Raw genomic sequence first — 21,944 nt, forward strand, 5'->3', positions numbered from 1 at the left:
GTGCTGCTCACAGCTAATATTCTCATTATTGCAGCCGGCTTTGTTGAAATGTTCTTTCTTTTTGAGGCCGCAGCTGAGAGAAAAAGTAACAAAGGAGATGAATTTTGCCTTGAATTATTGTAGATTAGACCCATTCTGTACATTAAAGTCCCCCTCTAACCCTTGTGCTATCTTGTGGGGTCAAAATGACCCCACCCTTCCATTGAGGTGTTCTCCCTACCATGACAAAGGTGGATAAAGGTAGAAAGATTTTATGTAATCCATGGACACCAGTGAAGATCACAAATCATTGAAGAAAAAAGGTTCAGAGCACTGTCTAGTGGGTCTAAATTAACGTTGGGATGGGGTCATCTGGACCCCACTAGACAGTGCGCTGAACCTTTTTCTTCAATGATTTGTGGACCCACAAGACAGCACCAGGGTTAAATCGATGTCCTGTACTTGACTGATATTTCATTTCATTGGAAAAGACATTTGTTTGACATTTTTTGTCTTGTGGGGTCCAGATGACCCAACGTTAACGTGCCTTGGACAGCACAAGGGTTAATCAGCTTTTGATCCATTTTCAAAGTCTTCCCAGTCATCTTTTTATTATGATTTTAGCCAAACTCTAAAAACCTGTGTCAATTTTAGGAAATAATTTCATTAGACACTCAACTCTGAATTGTGGGCGGTACTTTTGGTGCAGACTAAGCCCGCCCCCTTTCCTGTCATCCATTTCTTTACGTGCTCTCCCGCTAGCTTACAGCCTCTAGCTAGCAATATCAGAGCTAACCAGCCGTACAGTCTACATCCAGATTCCAGCTCAGACGAGCTCATGGATCTATTTGTCTGACAGTGGATGCAGCAGAATGGAGCAGGGAGCTTACAGCCCGCCTGGCGTATTTTCTCCATCCCTTATTGCGTTGTTGTGGTTTTTTTAAACTCGCTGGATAAAACAGCAAAAGAAAGGGGCTGTACTCGTCTTTGCCCCCATCAGTTTCTCTCAAACGACATTAAAAGCTTTTTAGAAACGAAGAACCGAGAATGAGCTGCTGGATGACCTCCATGGTTGTTGTTGTTAGCTTTACCCAGCATGCACCCTGAGGGCCCAACTTAAGTGGAAATGCTCACCTGAATTACCAGGAAGAGCACAGATAGACTAAAAGCACAGATAGACTAAAAAGACTGATATTCACTGGTAATACCAGACTTAAACTTTTGTTGTGGTGATTCCGTTGTGATTTGCTGGCGTTGTCATGTTGACCCCGCCTTATCAAGAGTCGTCAATATCCTCCGGATAAAATGTGCTCAACGGTACTTCTGTCAGTTAAAGTCTAGGTTTGTTTTTTTATCAAATGAACTTAAATTGATGGACGGGTCGTATTTGTTCAACATTGTGGAGGATCATTCCAGCTGCATCTGTGGGAAAGTGTGTGAGTTTGGTTGTGAGTGGGTTCCTGCTGTGCAGACGGACGTTCCTCATTCCTCCCCCGAGGGAACGTTGAGGATCACACGGCCACCTCTCTATCACCTTCACTGAAGCTTTAATCCATGACATTCTGACAGGACGGAACATTAGGAATGTGCTAACTCATCAGCTGCTAAGCTTTTGCCTCAGATTCAGGTTTTTGTAACAAAGAATAAAAGCTAAATTTAAAAAATGTTGTTTTCCTTTCTGACAAATTTGTCTTAAAATATAAAATCTGGAGAAAGTTAGATAATAAAACACAAATAAATCTACTTTGATTAACCTTTTTTTTATATTCCCATTGACATTCAGATGCCTGTGAAGCATCTATCTCTCACATCCGCTATAAGTGGGAGCAGATCAGTTTATGTGTGAAATATTCCTATTTTCCTCTCCATCTGCTCTCCTCATTGAACTAAATTAAGGAAGAGAGAAGGACGGCTTGTTAAAATATAAAAGGCTGCCATTAAAAATGTAAAGCTCTCTGTCTGCCTCTGTCTCTTCTGCCATTTTACATTTGGGAATCCAGGCAGTGATGAAAGGCGGAGCGGGGAAGACGCAGACGAGCAGGTAATAAATAAGGCAGCAAACAGCTGAGTGGAGGGACGGACGAGGCCGCACAAACGCGATCGTGTGCTCGCCAGCCCGTCGACATTTTCAGGAAGTACGGGTTTGACTGTGGCGACCACTGATCCACCATGGTCAGCGGGTTTCACTGAGAACGGGAGAGATTTGATGCACAGCAGCTGTTTTCACTCTCAAACGTCAAACACTCGAGTTCTCACCCAGCAAATAAGTGTTCAAGATTTCTGCTTCACTTCTGAGCAAAACAAACTAGAAACAAATAGTTTCAGTAGAAAATGTACATTCAAGTTAAGGATAAGTATTTCCTAAAGCATCAGGGATCATTAGAATGAACTTGAAAGGTGTTCTCCATCACGCCGTCTTTACTGTTAAAGCACTTCTGTTTTCATCTTTTTTTGGTAGATTTCATTGCATCGCCTCTTTTGCAGATTTATATTTACTATATTTATATTCAGTTTGCTCGATTTTCAAGAATCCAAGTTGACACAAACACAAATGTCTTGTATTACTGTCGAACACTGAAGCAAAAAAGCATTTTAAAACTTTTATTGATTCGGACCTGCAGCTTTAAATCATGGAAAAAATGTTTCTGCAAACTTAAAGGTTTGACCCTCTTTGACCACCGTACCTTTATCTTGCATTTATTTCTGCTTGGCTGTAAAACCTTTGAACTACTGGAAAACACAAAATGTTGTAAAAGTCACAAATTCAAAAACTACTTTTGCTCTAAAAACTATAACCTCTCGGCTACGAGGAAAATGACAGTTAAAGTTGCTTATTTGAGAGGTTTGGACTGTGAACAAGATCATATCTGAGTGAGAAAAATGACGTTTATCTTTACAGAATATGGCGAATAAGCACCAAACAATCAACGGATGCAAACATCTAGTCAAAAATTCTCACATTTTGTCTTTACAATTTAGCAAGACAAAATCCAGAAATAACATTTTTTATATTTTTTATTATTATTATTTAAAAAAAGTAATAGTTAGTTTGTTTTTGTGTTTATTCATTAAGTGCCATTGAAATATTTTTTTTTGTAATTGATGTTTTTATAGTAAATTATGTTGTCAAGGTTGTTCCCATCCCAAAAACGCTGATTAGGTTACTCCACTATGTACATCAATAAACATGAACCAACGTTTTTGCCACAATTGAAGATTTTAAAATAAGTTAATTTGAAGAAATTAAATAAAACTTCCCATAAAACCAAATCAAGTTGAACAAAAAGGAATCCAGTTTGATTGTCACTTTGAAAAAGAGTTTCACTTTCTGTGACTTTCAGGAGATTTTCCGCTCCAATCCAGGCTCACAGCCGTCTCACAAAAGTGCACGTGAGCTTAAACAGTGCACGTTACCCACTCGTATCTGTCAACAGCCCTCTGACACGCTCAGATGACAGTGAAGCTCAGGAAAGAGAAGGGAAGCGGGGGACCACTCTGAGCTGCAGGATGCCCTGAGAAAGCTGCCATCACACTGAGCGACACATGCACGAAAACACACACACAAACGCACAAAGAGAGCCCGTCTCGTGCCAAAACGGTGGGTCCCTGCTGGAAACGGCTCGGAGCTTTGGGAATTAGGAATCCCACAATTAAACATATGGGCATTAAGATAATTGTCAGTTGTGCTGTCCTGCGCGTGTTCGTGTGCATGTGGGCGTGTGCGGCGAACAGATGGATGGGATTCAGCAAAGTAGGGAAACTCATCCCTGCTCCTGTAGCGTGAGATCCCGCCGAAAACGGGGAGACGCGCTGAAAACAAAGCAGGAGAGCCGGAGGAAAAAGGCCCTGCCAGGCCGGCAGCAGAGGCAGAAACCAAAAGTGACAAACTATTTACAAAGACCAGAGGTGTGAGCGAACCTTTCAAAGGTCTTAGAAAGGAAAAGGCTGCCCTCAGCAGGACACGGACAGAACTGCAACATCTGGGTAGGGAAGAAATGTGGCTGCAGAAAACGCAGGAAACGTAATTGATTCCAGAATATTTCACACAATGATTTAACACCTAAAACACTCTCCATGTTTCTGTTACAAAGTGGATGTTTTATTTGTATTGTAGCACTTAAATAACTGGAGTTTTCTGAAAACTTGCTGCCAATAATTAGAATTAAAAAAAACAGAATTTTTTTCACAAGTTGTTACTTTTCCAGGTCGGCATGAAAAAAAAAAAGTAAAATCGTAAAATTTGCCACAAAAGAGCTGCATGTTGAAGCTGTATCATGTGTGTGAAAGTGCTGGTTTAGCTCCTGGGTTCAGACTCTGTCTGCCTCCTGAATTTAGCCGGAGAGCCTGCAGACAGATCTGGATCAGCGGTTTGTTTGCCCTTCAGCCGCTCATGCGTTCTCCCCTCCCTGCTGTCTGGCTTCCAGGTGGGCTCCCACAGAGAAGATGGCGGCAGCGTGGGCAGTTTGCGTGGCGGACACTCGATGGCGGGCCAGGTGTCGGTGCCCCAGCTGCCAGTCCAGTCGGCCACTTCGCCGGACCTCAGCCAGCCGGACCCGTACCGCGGTGAGTCCCTCCGTGTCCCTGAAGCTGATGGAGGGTCTCCCCCCTCAGCATAAACAGGGTTGGGGTTTTTCTTTTTCCTGCAGTGGAGGGAGAATCCCGGCGTTCATGCAGGCGTGTTTGCTCTGACTGAGCTGCAAACAAAAGATGGAGTGGAAGCAGCATCTGCTGTTTTTCTGCCTCCCTTCTTTCTGTCTCAGCCAGTTTGTGGCGCTCACACAAACACAACATGTCTGACCACACGTGACAACAAACAGTGCAAAGTGAGCCGCTCGCATGGCCTCACCAGCAGACATATTAGAGAGAAGAAAAGTGGACGAAAGAGGGAAGAGTTTGAGGACAGCATCTAAAAAAGAGAGAATATTTCATCCAAAATGAGTGTTCCAAAGACAACTCTAGCACCGAAGAGGGAGTTGAAGACATGGACCGAATGTGCGACATGAATATGGAGGAGGAGAAGTGTATATGAGCTCAGAGTGCAGCAAATTAGCCCTGAGCTCGTTTTTAAAGGCTGAAAATGACTCTGCTGGCAGCAAAGTTCAGCCAGCGATGTCCAAAGCCAAGTGTGTAATGAGGTGAGAGGGAAAGAAACACACACTCTGGCAGAAGAAGCTGCTCTTTTCTCCTGCATCTGTTCAGAAGGCTCTCACACAAAGAGCGGAGGGTGTGTGCCGGCTGTAAATTAATACTGTTCAAATGTTCTTGGCAGCAAACTCTGACATGTCGCCGCTTTCTTCCCCTCTCCCCGAATTCCAGAACAGTCATGAACTTTGAACATTTACATCTTCCTGATGGGTCAGCGTTTACCCCAAACCTGCCTCTGTTTCTCACAGTTTCCTATCAGCAGCTCCTTGTCTCTCCGTTTTATTCATGGCGGCGCTGCAGAGTCGGTGCGCGTGGACCCGCGTCCCGCTGTTGTGGTTACACCCGTCGCTGTGCAGCAACAGGACAAGAATCCTTGAACCAGCTGTACACAAATGTCAGAAGACTCTCTCTGTTAAGCAAAAAATAACATCAAAGCAGCTATGCAGGATTTTTTTAAAAATTAAGTAATTATAGTCAAAAGTTCATATGATCAGTTTTCTTAAGCTGATGTAATAAAGTGAGGTCAATCCTGAGAAAATGAAGGAGTAAAGTTGCTTTTTTAAACATTTGACATCACAAAAAGTCAAGTAAAAAGTATGAAGTTTCATGAGCGGAGAATGAATTATTAGAATATTTGTGCAAAACACAGGATTCAGAGTCTAATGATTTAGAAACTAAACACTAAAAATAACAAATCTGTTTGTTTTTAATAATAAAATATTAATTTATGAAATTCCGTTTTTCTTTAATGACTTTTTTTGGTTTTTCCAAAGGCAATAAACAGCTTTTATAATATTTTTAATGTAAGTATTTATCATTCTACCTTTGTTTCATTGCAAACTTTTTAACAACCAAACAATTATATTTATAGGGAAATAAAAAAAGAGATAACCAAAAAAAAATGTGTCTGGATGGTGATGTTGTAAATCTAAAAACAAAAGCACCAAACAGCAGCAGGAGGTTCTCTGTAGAGAAGCAGAGATCTATTCTATGCTATTCTATTCTATTCTGTTCTGTTCTATTCACAGCATTATAAAGGGATGAGGAAACACAAGTCAGCTCTCGTGCTTTAGTGGAGGAAAATAATGAAGCTTTTTGAACTTTTCTAAATTGTGCCTGTAATTCTTTTTTTTTGGTGAGGAATTTAAAAAAAAAAGAAAAATTCTGCTGTTTCTGCGCGTTCTCAGTGGTGCGTAGGGCTCAAAATCAGAAAGCAGAGAAAGTGTGAAGCCTGGAGGACATAAAAAAGGCGCTTAAGGCGAAGGAGCCTCCTTACATTTGCTGTGGCTCTCCCCCATTGTGTGTGTGTTTGGTTAGAGTCCGGCGTCCAACCGCACAGAGTCTCTTTTCTCAGCCCCACGTCTATGTCAGCGCCGCCGTTCGTGCACAAACACTCTGCTTATTATGGAAAGAGACGCACACAAACAAAACACAGGCCGTCACTCAAAGCTGCACACAAAATGCTTCCAGTCAGGCTGCAGAAATTCAAAATGGCTGACAGTTGGCTACGTACGCACCGCGTGTGCGTGCGTGCGTGTGTGCCTTTGTGTGTGTTGGTGAGAACAGAGCGGCCGATTGTTTTGTGTTGGCTGGCTGGCAGCGTACCAGCGACGGATCCATACAGATGTCAAATAAAGACTGCTCTGTTCGGCGGCAGGGAGACAGTCAGAGGGTGGAGAGGCTTTAAACCAGCACCACCACGCGTGCAGCCATCTTGGAGCTCCGCAAAAACACGCCGAACGCTGCCAGAGCGCCGCAGTGACAACCAGAGGGGAGGACTCTGACTAATCCTGACACTGATGCATTCACGAGGGGTTCAGAAACACCCGTGTGTTTTAAACGGACATCTGAGGTTTACCACAGCCTTCTCACATCCCTTTAGCAGTGCTTCAACTCTTTAACCCTTGTGCTATCTTAGGTGACCCCACCCTTCCATTGACGTGTTCTCCCTACCATGACAAAGGTGGATAAAGGTGGAAAGATTTCATGTAATCCATGGACACCAGTGAAGATCACAAATCATTGAAGAAAAAAGGTTCAGAGCACTGTCTAGTGGGTCTGGATGACCCAACTCCCAATGTTAACGTGCCCAGGATAGCACAAGGGTTAAAGCACTCTGTCCATCTGTTGAACTACAAGTGTTCCCAATGATGATGATGATGCCGTTTTTAGCCAAAATTCAAAAGACATAGTTTCTGCAGAGCGGCAGGAGCTCGCTAGAAATTCACCTCTGAGTTATGGGCGGGACTGTAGGCGTGGAGTAAGCCTCACATCAGCCAACGCTGGCCGCTTGGTTTACACCCCCAACCGCTAGCTTACAGTCCCTCACATCCCCATCATTAGCGGTGATCAGCATCAGATCCATCCAGTCGTCCAGTTCCGATCCAGATTCCAGCTCAGACCAGGAAAACAAAGACGGTCATGGATCTGTTGGTCTGCAGGTGGAGGATCAGAAAGGAGCGGAGCTTGGAGACTTTGGGCCACCAAAGTCGAAACTACAAACTTTTTCCACCAACTTTTATTCATGTGCTCCTGATTTGAATAAAGAAATACTCAGAAAAGCAAATTAAAGCTCCGTTTTCTTTGAGTACGTTCTCCACCATCAGAAAAAAGAACAGCTTAAAAACACAGTTTTCATTGGAATGGGTCTTTGAATAAATCCTAATAAATAAACCAAAAGTAACAATCTCTGATCTTCCCTCTTCCTGAAAACTGGAGACAGCTCTAAAGATGCACTAGAAGATAATGAAAAATCTATTTTTACACTTTTCATTTGACTAACAAAATGGTTGAAAACTATAAACCGCAGTTCCCTGCAACGTTTTCTTCTGTTATGTTAAAGAAGCTAACGGAAGCTTTAAAGGACATATCTGTAGGATTTTTTGAAACTCCCCAGCATTGTTGCTTTGGTAGCATGCTAATGTGAAGCACTGATCCCAACATCTGGAGGCTGTTCTGCATTTCTTATTTGTTGCACATTTTTGATAACAATAATGACATAAATAACAGATTTTACCCAACAGTTTATCTTGCTGTCAGAGGTTTAGCTGCATTTGAAAAGCATCGATCGACATAGAGACGCACGAGTTAGCTAAATAGTCACAGCTGCTGTGGGTGCTGACGTTTTTATGGATTCTCTTGAACCAAACCGATTTTTGCTTAAACTCATTCCAACCAAAGACCGCACTATAGAGTTTTTCTTCTCAGTTCATCGTGATAGAAAATGGAGAAACTGTTCTGATAACATTCAGATCCACAGTGAGGAGCCCCAGTGACATTTTAGGCATTTAACTGTGATTTTTTTATTTTTTTATTCTGCTTTAATGTTTGCTCAGTTCCCCTTTTCCTCCAGTCTCATTTTGATCTCATTAAAGATTTCTTGCTTAAAAAATGTCAGAGTATGAGTTCCAAACAGGTTCAATGTAGTTGGCAGGATTACTAAACAATTAACTTGCCATCCACTTCTCTTTTGGCTTTAACGTGTTGATTAACTTGAGAAATGTATTTGAATAGGAAGGATGTCCAATGTGGACGTGCAACTTTTTTTCCAGGCAGGTCATGCACACTGTGTGCAGCTTTTAACCCATTTGTACCTGTTTGCTTTTTTCCTGCAGCTCTGTCCGCTGGCCTTCAGGGCCAGAGCGCCTCCTCCGTCAGCTCGGAGATCAAGTCAGAGGATGAGGGAGATGAAAACCTCCTGCAGGACCCCAAATCCATGGACTCCAAGAAGGAGGACATTGACAGCAAGGATCTTAAATCTATTGAGAGGTCAAGATCTAGGTAACGCCAGCCACCTACGAGACGTTCACTTCTTTCAAAACCCTCAGCTGGGCTGGAAGTTTCCCAAAACACCTGCAAGCTCAGTCCTGATTGGTTAACAGGAGCTTCCCCATTTGTTCAGCACATTTTGTCCTTGTAGTAAACAGGATGTGTAAAAAGAGCAATTCAGTGGTTTTACTCATACGTTTAATTCTGGACAAATGTGTTTTTACTGCACTGACCTAAATGTAATCCTAGTCAAGAAGCATCTCTGGAACTCAGAGCTGTGCGTGTTTTGGGAACCAGCCTCTGGACTTTTTGAAGAAGTGATCAAGTGTGATGAGAAGCAGCTAAATGATCTAGTCGTTTCCACGCAGAGCTCCTGTGTTCACAGACATCTCCCACTTTAAACACGGCTGCTGGAGATTTAGTTTGGGGTCCAGGCAGCCTTGTTCAAAGGAATGGAGGGATCTAGTAGACATGGAGCTCCAGGATAATTCCCTCTATCAGTCCATGGTCTTGAGCCTGGATTTAGCTGTTTCTCACACAGCAGAGTAGAGCCCACAGTCACTATTCTTAAATAAAGTGTCACGTTGCTGCTGCAGGGTTGGAGAATCGTCACCAACAGAAACAAGATGTTCTCTCAGTTCATGCTGCCCTCACCTCCAATTGGGCGCAATTTGCCCATCGAGTTAGCATCCTCTGCCTCTATTTATACGCATGTTTGACGCTTGACCAAAACGGTGCTCATAAGCTTGACGCTCCAGACGTGTGTGGGAGGAGCTTCAGCCAAAGCCTGATTGCTACATGGAGAAGTGTCTGTGTTTAGCTCATTTACATGCATGTAAGACACGGACGACGTTGAGAGATCAGGTTGATTGAAGAGCTCTACAAAGGCATCAGTAATCACGTCTGGTTTTAGACTCCATCCTCTGATCGCGTCCACCCACGATCCAGTTCCTGATTGGTTCACCCAACGCATCTTCTTTGCCAAAGTTCAGAAATGTAAACATTGTGCGTCAATCGCGCTGCTCCCAGACTACCACACCCGACGCTCAAAACGCGCCGCAGGACCTCGGATCGCGTCTGTACGTCGACTTAACGTTGAAACTGGACGCCTCTGACCCATGAATCATGATTGGTGTGAGCGCAGCTCTGAATGAGAGGCCATGTTGGATTTATAGAGCAATTTAATGTCAAATTTGTTGGATTGTCCCCCCTGTGTGCAGCAGAAGACGCTTCACTCCTCTAAGGATAAACAAACAGTTTATCGCGGTTCCTTTGCACCCAGAGGACACATGAATCTGAAACATTTGGATCCCAAACCCAGAATCTGTGCAGCATGGTGGCGGCCAAGATGATGATGATGATGATGATGATGATAATTATATTGATTCAAAGAAGGAGGACGACGACGATGATGATGATGATGATGATGACGATACAAAAGGCTTTGTGGTCCTCGTTAAAAAGCTAAATAAGTATGTCTTTGTTGTTTTCCAGGGTTTGGGAAAGTGTCATCATGAGACTAAAACAATTAAATGTTTAAGATAAAGTGAACGTCATATCAGAGGCTGAAGACCAGCAGAATTACAATCGTTGTTTTTTTTGTTTTACTTTAATTCATTTTCTTATCGTGATTTGGCTTTAAAACATCACAGCTGGGAAAGATAACAGATTATCAATAATCTTTTTATGAGCGTTATTTCAATATTACTGCATTCATTTTGAAAGAAGTTGAAGTTTGTTTGGTCCTTTAAAACTTGACATTTTTACAATTAAAGAAAAAGGACTGGAATGAAGCTTATCGAGGCTCATCCAAGAAAAAACAGGGATACAGTTCAGACACATATATAGACATAGACATAGATATAGACATAGATATAGACGTAGATATAGACGTAGATATAGACATAGATATAAACGTAGATATAGACATAGATATAGACATAGACGCAGATATAGACATAGATATAGACATAGATATAAATATAGACGTAGAAATAGACATAGATATAAACGTAGATATAGACATATATATAGACATAGACGCAGATATAGACATAGATATAGATATAGACGTAGATTTACACATAGATATAAATATAGACGTAGAAATAGACATAGACATAGATATAGACATAGACACAGATATAGACATAGATATAAACATAGACATAGATATAAATATAGACGTAGAAATAGACATAGATATAGACGTAGACATAGATATAGACATAGATATAGACATAGATATAGATATAGGACAGACCAAATGTTTGGACACACTTTCCCATTTGTTTGAATGAGAAGGTGTGTCCAAACTTTTGGTCTGTCCTGTAGATATAGATATAGAGAAAAATATAGACGTAGATATAGACATAGACGTAGATATAGATATAGACATAGATATAAATATAGACGTAGAAATAGACATAGATATAAACGTAGATATAGATATAAATATAGACGTAGAAATAGACATAGATATAGATGTAGACATAGATATAGACATAGATATAGACATAGATATAGATATAGGACAGACCAAATGTTTGGACACACTTTCCCATTTGTTTGAATGAGAAGGTGTGTCCAAAATTTTGGTCTGTCCTGTAGATATAGATATAGAGAAAAATATAGACGTAGATATAGACATGGACTTTGATATAGATATAGACATAAAGATATAGACATAGATATATCGACATGGAGTTAGATATAGACATAGATATAGACATGGACATAGAAACAGACATAGACTTAGATGTAGGTATAGACGTAGTTGTACACCGTTCATGTTTACTGATACCATATTTATTTTTTTTATTAGTATTGACTATTTATTTAAGATTTTAACAGTTACCTAATTCTTTTGACAGTAATAACAAATGTATTTTATATTAAATTAAAATTATATAATATTTTTATAATAAAATGGAATCTAGATCTTAACTAATAAAATATCTTTATCCAAACAATTCTAAAGCTTTGTTCCAAAACTAGAAGAACACTTCACAATAGTTCTTGTTCAAATATAAAAATAGCTCTCAATTAATAGCGTTCCTTAAGCACAAAACAAGATTTCCATCATTCACATGCACAATATCCACAATTTTGTAATTTTCGAAATCTAAATGCATTTGTAGATTCACCATGTGATAAATGAGAACAGTTGTTGACATGAATGCTGTTCTCTGATAACCGGCGAGTTCTCAAACGTTCTTCTGTTGATTCGCCATCTCATGTTGTGGAAACACAAAAACACAATTAGAATCTGATGACTTATTGGGACTAATGTGAAAGTGAGAAAACCAGCTGATCCCACTGCTGAAAGGGGAACGGATCTAATTAGTGTTGCTGTGTGAATAGGAGTGTCCACACACATGCACACTAACACACACAGATGTCATGTGGTTGTGTGCACTGAGGTTGTGCGACCTTAGGAGGAAGAAAAGTTCAAATCCAAAACAATTTCTTGCACACTTGCTGCAGTCAGAATCAAGCTAAACAGACTTTCTGAGCTCAGATCTCAGGTGTCTCTGTCCAAACCCTGGATTTGCACCACACAGCTAGCGTCTTCATCCTCAAGTCCTCCTCCTCCTCTTGTTCTCCTCTCTACGCCCCCCAACCCTCCATTTTTCTTCTTTTTTGACTGTGTAGCAACAACGATGACGAGGACTTGAGTCCAGAGCAGAAGATGGAGAGGGAGAGGGAGCGGAGGATGGCGAACAACGCGCGCGAGCGCCTGCGCGTCCGTGACATCAACGAGGCGTTCAAGGAGCTGGGCAGGATGGTCCAGCTGCACCTGAAGAGCGACAAACCTCAGACCAAGTTACTGATCCTGCATCAAGCCGTGGCCGTCATCCTCAGTCTGGAGCAGCAAGTTCGAGGTTTGTGAAGATAAGGCCTGCATGAGTAGAAGATGCACCCCAGAGACCGGCTGCTTCTTTCTGCGCGCGTCTGTGCTGCAGGAACGAAAACACAAACCAATCAGCTGACAGCAACACAAGTCAGTCAGAAAAACCAAAAAAAAACAGGAATATTAAAACAGCACATTTACAAGAGGAGAGCTGCAGACGCTGAGGTTTTGTGGATTCATGAGGAAGCATCAGTCCAAGGTTTTTGGCATCGAGGACCAGTTTTGGTGAGGTGTGATGTGTGAGGGCCAACCATTCAGCCTGCATTCTTTGAGTCTGTATAATATTAAATGCAAAGGAAACATTTAAAGGCAACTTTTTTTATGGAAATGGGATACTTTTCATTTCTTCACATGGAACAGAAATAGATTAAAACCCCTTTTTTTAACCAAAATTACTGTTAATTTCTGAATTTTTTGAGACGACAAAATCGTCACATGTTTATGTGTTAAAAATAAATACACAATGAGTCCAGATTTATGTAACAACAAAATACGATCAATTATTTTGCCATGAAAGATGATCTGAGCCTGGGTTGAGTTCTCAGTGTTATAATGGTTTTTCTATAGAAAAATAACTGTAATGTTGCTTTTATTGAACAACTTTGTTTCATTGAGTCTTTGCATGGATGTGGATATGTGTCTTTTACTGTCATTTTTTATTTTCCAGTCAAAAATGACTAAACATTTCAAGTTTGATACATCTATGTAGAGATCTCTTTTGTTTGTCTTCTTTTCTACTGTTTTTTTGTTTTGATTGCTTAAATCAAATCAATTTTTTGAACCCATACCCATTAAATATGCCTCCTGTAAAGGCTCCGTGTCCCACTCCCAAGTTATCCCTCCTGTAGATTTTGTCTTCTCCCTTCTCGGCATATCCCCACCTGGCTGTCTCTGGCTTGTACTGTTGCAGGAGCTCCAGTAGGGGGCAGCAGGAGCACCTGTTGATTATCTTGAAGTTTTGCTCTGCAGACTTTCAGACATGATTTCAGAAATGATTTCCCTCTTCTTCTTCCTCTCTCTTCAGAGCGAAACCTGAACCCCAAAGCGGCCTGCCTGAAGCGGCGCGAAGAAGAGAAGGTCACCGTCGCTTCAGACGGGACTCCCCTCTCATTGGCCGCCGCACACCATGCCGCCGCTGCCATGGGAGACGGACCAAATCCCCTGGGACAAATGTAAAATGCAGCAACATCTCCTCCCCCTGAATGGTCAGAAGATTTCTCTTATCCACTAATCTGCTGTTGTACCTTTAAACCAAAGATTAAGTCGTTCTAAAGAAAGGCCAGAGAGGCCACAATGAGAAAACAAACAGATTTCAACAAACAAACAAACAAAACTTCCAACATGTTCAGGCTCCGTGAAGCTTAAGCTTCGTTAAAGAAAAGGTTGAGTCGGAGCCTTTTGTCGCTTTACTTTTAACCGAGTCAAGTGATACGGTGACTGAACCACCTGACAGCTGGATCGACCTTTTTCCAGACAACGTGGATCCAAAAATGATCCCAAAAAGTCTACACGGGTCTGAAAATGCTTCAATCGAAAAAGCCTGTAATTGTAAACATACTTTTACTTTTTAGTTTGTTTGTTTATTTGTCTAATTATAAGGAAAGATGCGGCTGAAGGAGGTTTTTCGCAGCTGCATCTTCATTTTCACACTGTGATTGTTGTGCAGGGCTGAACACAGACAGCAACAATGTGAAAATGGGATGCAGGTCAAATTAGAGGAACGCTGATGGTTGCATCAGTTTGTGTCTGTCAGACCCGGCAGAGCTCCTGGTGACAGCAGAGTTTGTCTGGTCTGGGTACATTTTAACAACAGATTGGCCATAAGAGTGATTTTAACGGCTTCCCGTGTCCTTCCTGTTGTGTGTGTGTGTGTGTGTTTGCATGTGGAGTGGCTCTAATGTGCAGCTTATCTTCGTCTGTCAAAGGTCTGTGATAAGAATCTGCTGTTAAACCACAGAGTGCAGGAGATGAAGTGCGCCTGCTTCATGGGAGCATCTTCAGCTTCTCAGGCATCTTTTTACCTTCTGAAAAAAGAAAAAGTGTTAAAAAATGTTATTAGTGCATTTCTGTTTATCTTCCCTTATCTTTAGTCCTTTAAAGAAGTCCCTTAAGTTATAAAAAATGCCCCGATTTCCACCTGACTTTCAAAAGAACACATGTGCACACGCACACAGTTGCTCGTGAACCAAAGCCTACATGGAAATGACTTCATACTGACAACAGTGATAAAGCATTTTCAAAATGATGCCCCATAATCCTTAGCTCCCCCTTGAAGTCGTGGGACGGAATCGACCCTGAGTCCGTCATGCGTGCTTAGCTTCTACTTTCTTTCAGCTCCGTCCTGACAGGAGAACGAAGGGGGCAGGGGAGGGGCTTCTCTTCACCACATTTCCGCGGTGGTCCTGCGGCCTGAACTCTCATTCCGGACCCCAGACCAGCTTTGGATCGCCGTCCGGTTACGCAGCCCAGTTTGAGTTGAACTTCAGCTGTGGCACTGATGCACTATTTGATGGAAACGTCTGATAATCAGAGGAGCTTAGACTTATGTGTTCCCAATCATGATTCCTACTCCACCATGCTTAACAGTTGGTCTCTGCATTGCGGCCAAAACATCTCAAACTAAAGCATCTCAGAGAAAATGGTCTCCTTCTAACTTCCTGCAGCAGCTGAGCTGAGACAGTCCTTCCTGTCTCAGGTTGGACTCGTTGGAAAGACTGGGCTGTCTCAGACACCTTCCATTTTTAAATGTCTTGTTTGGATTTAGTTAGAAAATCAAACCAGACGAGGCGAGACCTCTTCAAGGTCGACAGTCAGACACAGAGCCGACTTTTTCAGTGTTGCTCAGTAGCTTCCTAAATCCTGAAAAGGCAGAAGTGTTTAGACTTAACAGCCTTTGGGAGCTGGTTAGGACCTGAGAGGCTCTTTAACTTCTACCCCACATTGCCCCTAGTGGTTATAGGTTGGCACCTGTGTTCAGCAGCAGAGTGTGTGAGTGTGAGTGAATGGGACTGTGACTGTAAGCCACTTCTAAGGTAGTAAAGTTCTGTATAAAAATGCCTTTTGCCATTTTTCTTTCTCAAATGAAGCAGTGACTCTGAAACGCTTCGTTTCCTTCTGAATCCTTGTTTTGATAATCATTTCTGTCCTCTGCAGGTCCAAGGTGCCAGAGTTTATCAAAATGATGAGCGACCACTTCCTCTGACGGAGTTTCTGTGACCACCTGGCAATCGATCAAACCCGCTGTTGCTTACGCCCGACCGATCCTTGTCTCTGGAGTTTCGGCCCGACCAATCCGTTAGCCGCGATTCCTCCACTCATCCGTTCTTTGATCCTGCTTTTCGTCATCTCCTCTTGGGTCTGTAGAGAAAACGAACTGCATCCGTCGCTCTGCACCTCCGGCTGAAGCGAACCCCGAGGCTTCTTTCTTCACGGAGGCTTCCAGTCGGGACGCGGCGCCGGCAGAGCGGAACATTCTGACGCAAAGTGACAGAAAACAGACAAAAAAACTCCTTGTTGTACGTGTTCAATCAGCATTCCCAGTTCTACAGAACAAAAGGCCGCGTTCCATATATATATATATCTATATATATATAGATATATATACTGTATATATCTATACATATATATAAATATATATATGTTTAGATATACATAAAAAGAAAATGACAGACTGTGAGCAGGGTTGGGGAGGGATGTTAACAGTGGAACAAAACATATCATAAAGTGTTTAAAGAGATTCTTCTTGAAGCAACACTGCGCAGCTGTGGACCGCAGCCCCTGAACGGCAATCTGACGCCACACTGTGGACGAAGCTGTGCCTGATCTCTTCTTGGATGCAAAGTCAGATTGATGCACACAGGGAGAAGAGCAACAGGAAGGCCGCACACTCAGACACTCCTTTAGACACTCTCAATTACAAACCGCTACAAAGAGGAAGAGTTTAGGGAGCAAAATCTGCCACAACCTCCACAAATGCTTGACTATCATAGACAGAGGCAGGGCTGAAGGAGAGGGAGGACCTGCTCTCTTCGTCTGACACATTCCCTTTGAAAAGGCTTTTTCATCAACAGTGTAAAAGCCGTCTGGAGATCTCATGTTTGATTTGTTTTTGCGACCTTTTGCAGACCTGTACAGACTAGTAAAAGACAGAGAAACATTTGAACATGTTTGCGTCCAGAGGGCCTCTGAATCCACTCAGAGGAAGAGCGGGCTCAGAAAGCCGACCTTAAATCAAAAACCCGTCAACCTTCGAGGGATGCTGTTGTAGAAGCTCCATCAGACTCAGCTGAAGGTGTCCCTGCAGCAGAAAAACAGATCAGCAGAGCAGAGCGTGCACCATCAGAGTCATCCTGATTTCAGAATGGCACTGTTTGAGTCCAGCACCTCTGTTGTGCAGGAGGACAGCTGCTCTGAAGGAGGTCCAGGCAAAGACTAGGGACTCTGGAAGGTCTGCTGGAAGCTGATGTTCGAGGGGCAACAGTCCCCGGGGTGAGGGGGGTGTGGAGGTATGGGGAAAGCAGGCCACGTGCTCGTCCTTCAGCTCTCTTTTTAAAAGTTTACCAAGGTTTAAGTCTGACATCAAGACTCTTCCAAACCTGGGGAGAGTTCTGTTCGGGGGAGGCCATCATCGGGCTGAACTGGCCCTGGCAAACATCTCATCAGGAGCTGAGAGAGAGAGCTTTAGCACAAAGTGTGGCAGAGGAGCGTCGTGTTTCCCTCTGCACCTTGAAGGCAGCTCCCTTGGTTCTGATGCTTCTATGGTTTGGAAGTGATTGAGGACGTTAGGGGTTCTAGTTTTTCTGGTTTTACCAAGTTCCCCACAGTTTGACTGACGGTCGGCACAGTATCAGCAGGACTTTCCTGAACCCAGTGGGATTTGAACCCTCTTCTGAGGGTTGGGTTTGTGGGTTTGGGTCTGGTGCTGCTCCCACGTTGTGACCCCATCAGATGATGGCGTTAGTGTGCAGTTTCCCATCAGCGTCATCATCATCACAGAGTCGTTTCAGCCTGGAAGCCCCTCTTATCTCAGTTTACCCCCCCATCTCTGTGCTCTACAGACATAAGCCTTATGAGCCCTGAACCAGACCCCCACTCCAGCCCTCCGCTCCGCCCACACGCCCCACAGATGCAATTTGAACATTCACACTTGTACCAAAGTGCCTTTTTAGAGTTCATATCATTGGAGTTGCCAGAGAAGGACATTAACCTGGTCTTTTAATAGGATGCAAGCTTAGGGAAACCAGTTCTTAGTCGCTAGGTTCTATGCAGTCGGGTTTTTTACCAGACCTGGGAATTTAAAAAAAGTTCAAAAGGAAAAAAAAGTATTTTTTGGATAAAAAAATAAACTGTATTTAATGTACTGTATGCTTATATGTAAGTAGACAGTGTGCTCTGGCTTGGAGCCAACAGAACAGACGCTTGATTTAGCAAGAATAGACCCCCCCCCATGGTCCTCCACAACCCTGACCAGACTTTCCCGCTCCGCTCCCCCCTCCTTTTTCCATGGTCTCTTCTTGTATTATAGCTTATCAGCTTTTTATGGATATTTGATGGGCTGGTTCGTAAGCCAATGTAGTCTTCAGTACTGTGTGTGGTCGTTCGTTGTAAAGCAGGTTTATTTTCCTCTCTCTTGCTCTCTCTTTTTTTTCACGAAGACTCTTTTCTCTTATTACTTTTTTCGTCTGTTCTGGTTTACATGTCTAATTCAGAAAAAATGAAGAAAAAAAAAGGAAGAAAGAAAACAAAAACAAAAAAACGTCAATAACTGAAAAAGAGAGAAAGAAGACACTCTACCCGACGGTCTAAATCCCAACCATTCGACAGGAAGGCACAGAAACTGGAAAAGAATTTATTTGAATAAATCAGTCTATATATAAATGTACAAAAATATATACAGTATATGACAAGGGTGCCGATTCTGTCTTTTCTATTGTTCTTATCAGTTGCAGAGAAGTGTTTTTTTTTGGGGGGGGGGACTGGTTTTGTCAAAGACTGAGCTGGCAGAAGTCAGTGCGGCCCCTCAGTGTTAGAAGTTAAAGGACTTTATTGAATTGTTGCCATGACAACACCCTGCACGGGACACAACGGGACCGGATCAGCTCCAATCGACTGCGCTCGATTCCAGGCAACAACACACAGACATTTGTAAATTGTATGCAACAAAATGGCAAACTTTACCATTATTTTGAAATTGTGTACGTAAAAGTTATATTTTTACATGTAGACTGTTTTGTGTTTTAGAAATACGTTGTACGTTGTTTTTTTTCCCTCTTTTGTTAAAAGATGAAAAAGTAAAGTTCAGTATGTGTTTAAAAAATGTCACATTGAAACTGTAGTGAGGTCAAGAATTCTGAAACGTTTTGCTTTGTTTTTCCACGTTTCTGTGTGTTTGAGCTGTTTTCTGGAGGGTTCAGTGGAGCTGTTCAATCGACGACAAACGCGTTCCTTTCCCTTCTACACGCCTCATAGCATTACCAGGTCAGTTGGATGTTTTTTGCTGTGTAAATAGTCCTCATGCATTTTCCGTGGGGTGAAGATCTGTCAGTGAGACACGGTGATGATGATGAAGAACATGTTACATTTGTTGGTGAGGCCGTATCTGTCCCGGTACAGAAGGCGCGTCCCAATCTTTGGTTTGGATCAGTGGCGCTCAGTAGTGTTAGTGCTTCTGGTTGCCGACCATCTAAAGTGTGAGTCAAGGCAAGCATCGCTTGTGCCAGATCAGCCGTGTTTTTGCGCCACCAGAGCGATTTTTATCAATTTTCACCAGAAAAAAACAACAACATTCAAGTAAGGGGTCATTGATTTTTTTGCAATATTAAAACGTTACCATTTATAAAAGTCTTTTGGATTTTTTAGTCAGAGGATGTAACAAAAGTAACTTTGGTACCCAAAGAAATGAATCTGTCCTGGCGGCCCCTGGTGGCGGAGAGTCAGCTGTGACTTCCATGCTTTTATTTCCTGTAGTGTGGGGTAAGGGTTGATGACCCTCAGCGCCTCAGTCGACACCAACGTTTTGGAAAAGATTGGAGCGTGGCTGATAACAAGGAGAAGGTCGTCTGCAAACAATCTCTTCAGCTATTTCCCCAAAAAGAGATCACATCATGTTTTGTGCAGTTTCAGTCCTTTCAGAGTGTTTGCCATTCAAAACCAGCTTTTTGTCAAAAGGAAGAGCTGCTCTGACGCGGACCTAGGTCAAACACTAGGACTGACTCTGTCAATCAAAGTGCTCAAATGTATTTTTGAAGTTTGTTTTTTTTGCAATGTTTCATTTCATGTTTTCTTTGTTGTATAATCAAGTCATCTCCCGAATAACAGTATCCTCGTTTTTATGTTACCCGCGGTGTTTCTATTAGCCAAAATGTTGATGATTTTTTCTTTTTCCTACCTGTTGTACATACACGCCTCATTTCTCTTTTTCAGTGACTGTGCCATGAGCTTTGTAATCTGTTACTCTGTACAAGTTTAACTGCAATAATGAGTTGAATTCAAAATGGCCACTCCTGTCCTCGTCTTTGACTCTTCTATCCACATTTAAATCAACAGCACAGCTTTTCTGAGATTCATGAGTAACTTCACGGGTTTAAACTCCAAACCTACCAGATGACGTCACATTCTTTGCCATAATTCTCTAGCATAGCATTTATTATCTGGAATTTTATCAACATCTTCAGAGCAGAGACTTCAAGAACTCTTGTAACATTCTTAACTAAAATAATCCAGATTTGGAAAAATCACTGCATCATTTGAGTATCTTTTATTTAGCAGTTTTGTCCTATTCTGTAACAGTTCAAAGCTAAATTCATGTTTCCATTTTCATTCCAATCATCCATCTGTGTTCCCCACTTATGAAAGTCTCACAGGTGGACACCGGCTCTCTGCAGGTGAAAAAGGGCAAACCTGTGCAGGTGGGCTGCAGGAAACAGTTGGTGAGCCCTTTGAGTAAAAACACAACATGCAATGGTAAAGCTAGTATGAAGTAGATACAGACGGATCATACCGATGTTTCACTTTTTATCAAACATCACTAAATCAGTACAAGGGGCTCCTGTATGCTATTTCACTGAAGTATGTGCTCCTGCTGGAGCCGGGCCTTGCAGCTCTTTGACTAAAGACACCGTACCACAGCATCACCCATATGTCATAACTGCCATCCGCCTCACCAACGCTTCACCATATTCCAATATACACCATCCAATTGCCACACGTATGACAACCATCGTTGTCGTCACATCTGTTTTGGAGGCCGTACGAGCATCAAGGAAACTCCAAAACACACCTGGGCTCTCCGTAAGAGGCAGCCCCTCCTCTCTAAACCCGCAGCCCGTGTACGGGTCAGCCCCCTTACAGGTACAGGTGAGTCACAGCGGCAGCAGTCCAAGCAGAGGAGGCTCCTCCCTCTCCACAAAGACATCCTGTAGTTCTGCCAGGGAACGCCGAGGAGCTCCCAGACCAGCTGACAGACAGATTCCCTTCAGTGTATCCTGGTTCTTCCCTGGAGATTTATCCCAGTGGAAGATTCTTGGAATACCTCTTCATGAAGGTGTCAGGGAATCATCTGAAAGAGAAGGTTGTGGTGAGGCAGCAGCTTAGATCCTGTCCTGCAGGAGAAACTAGATTCAGTTTGCTTCTTATGAGCCGCTATAGGTGAGGGTAGGAACGTAGACTGACCAGTAAATCCACACTACAGCGCTCCGATCTTATGCTCCATCATTCATGAACGATAGCCCGGGATTCTTGAGCTTTATTCACACAGGAAATGCGTTTAAGAACACACGAAACATGACTTCTTGAGTTCATATTCAGACCAAGGTGTTCACAGTGGACAAGCAGGGAGGGGCTTCTTCTTCCTTTACTTTCTCTACTCTTTACTAGCTCATGTCCACCACCTACAGTTGGTGTTTTGGTGTGAAATATTGAAGTGATGCAAATATGGTGAACCTTCTCCAGTTTTCTTGTCCAACTCTATTCTGATGAAAGACTCAGAAAATTCCTGCCGGGCTCAAACCGCATCAATCATTCATTTCTCCTTCATGATCAATGTTCAAACGGTTGGCCCTTTTCGTGACTTAAAAGGGACGCCATCCATACGTTCCTACCAAAGTCCGCTCCCTGATTGGTCAAAGTTCCACCTGGTGTA

At 42.6% G+C, this 21,944-nt stretch overlaps 1 protein-coding gene across 10 annotated transcripts in view; it reads left to right on the forward strand.

The window, feature by feature from the left end:
- The window catches only part of tcf4 (transcription factor 4), a 224,209-nt gene extending 203,905 nt beyond the window's left edge, over window positions 1–20,304 (forward strand). For 5 of the 10 annotated variants that reach the window (XM_023960868.1, XM_020707915.2, XM_020707913.2 and 2 more), the window contains 5 exons: window positions 4,404–4,542; window positions 8,739–8,904; window positions 12,547–12,776; window positions 13,830–13,977; window positions 15,959–20,304. In XM_023960868.1, the coding sequence (XP_023816636.1) occupies window positions 4,404–4,542; window positions 8,739–8,904; window positions 12,547–12,776; window positions 13,830–13,977; window positions 15,959–16,007 (732 nt within the window). In that variant the 3' untranslated portion in view covers window positions 16,008–20,304. Of the gene's footprint in view, window positions 1–4,403; window positions 4,543–8,738; window positions 8,905–12,546; window positions 12,777–13,829; window positions 14,011–15,958 lie in introns of all 10 variants that reach the window. The other 5 variants (XM_020707912.2, XM_020707917.2, XR_002874300.1 and 2 more) reach the window with 4 other exon arrangements.
- The last annotated feature ends 1,640 nt before the right edge of the window (window positions 20,305–21,944 follow it).

This window comes from Oryzias latipes, chromosome 12, assembly GCF_002234675.1.
Source record: "Oryzias latipes chromosome 12, ASM223467v1".
Taxonomy (NCBI): domain Eukaryota; kingdom Metazoa; phylum Chordata; class Actinopteri; order Beloniformes; family Adrianichthyidae; genus Oryzias; species Oryzias latipes.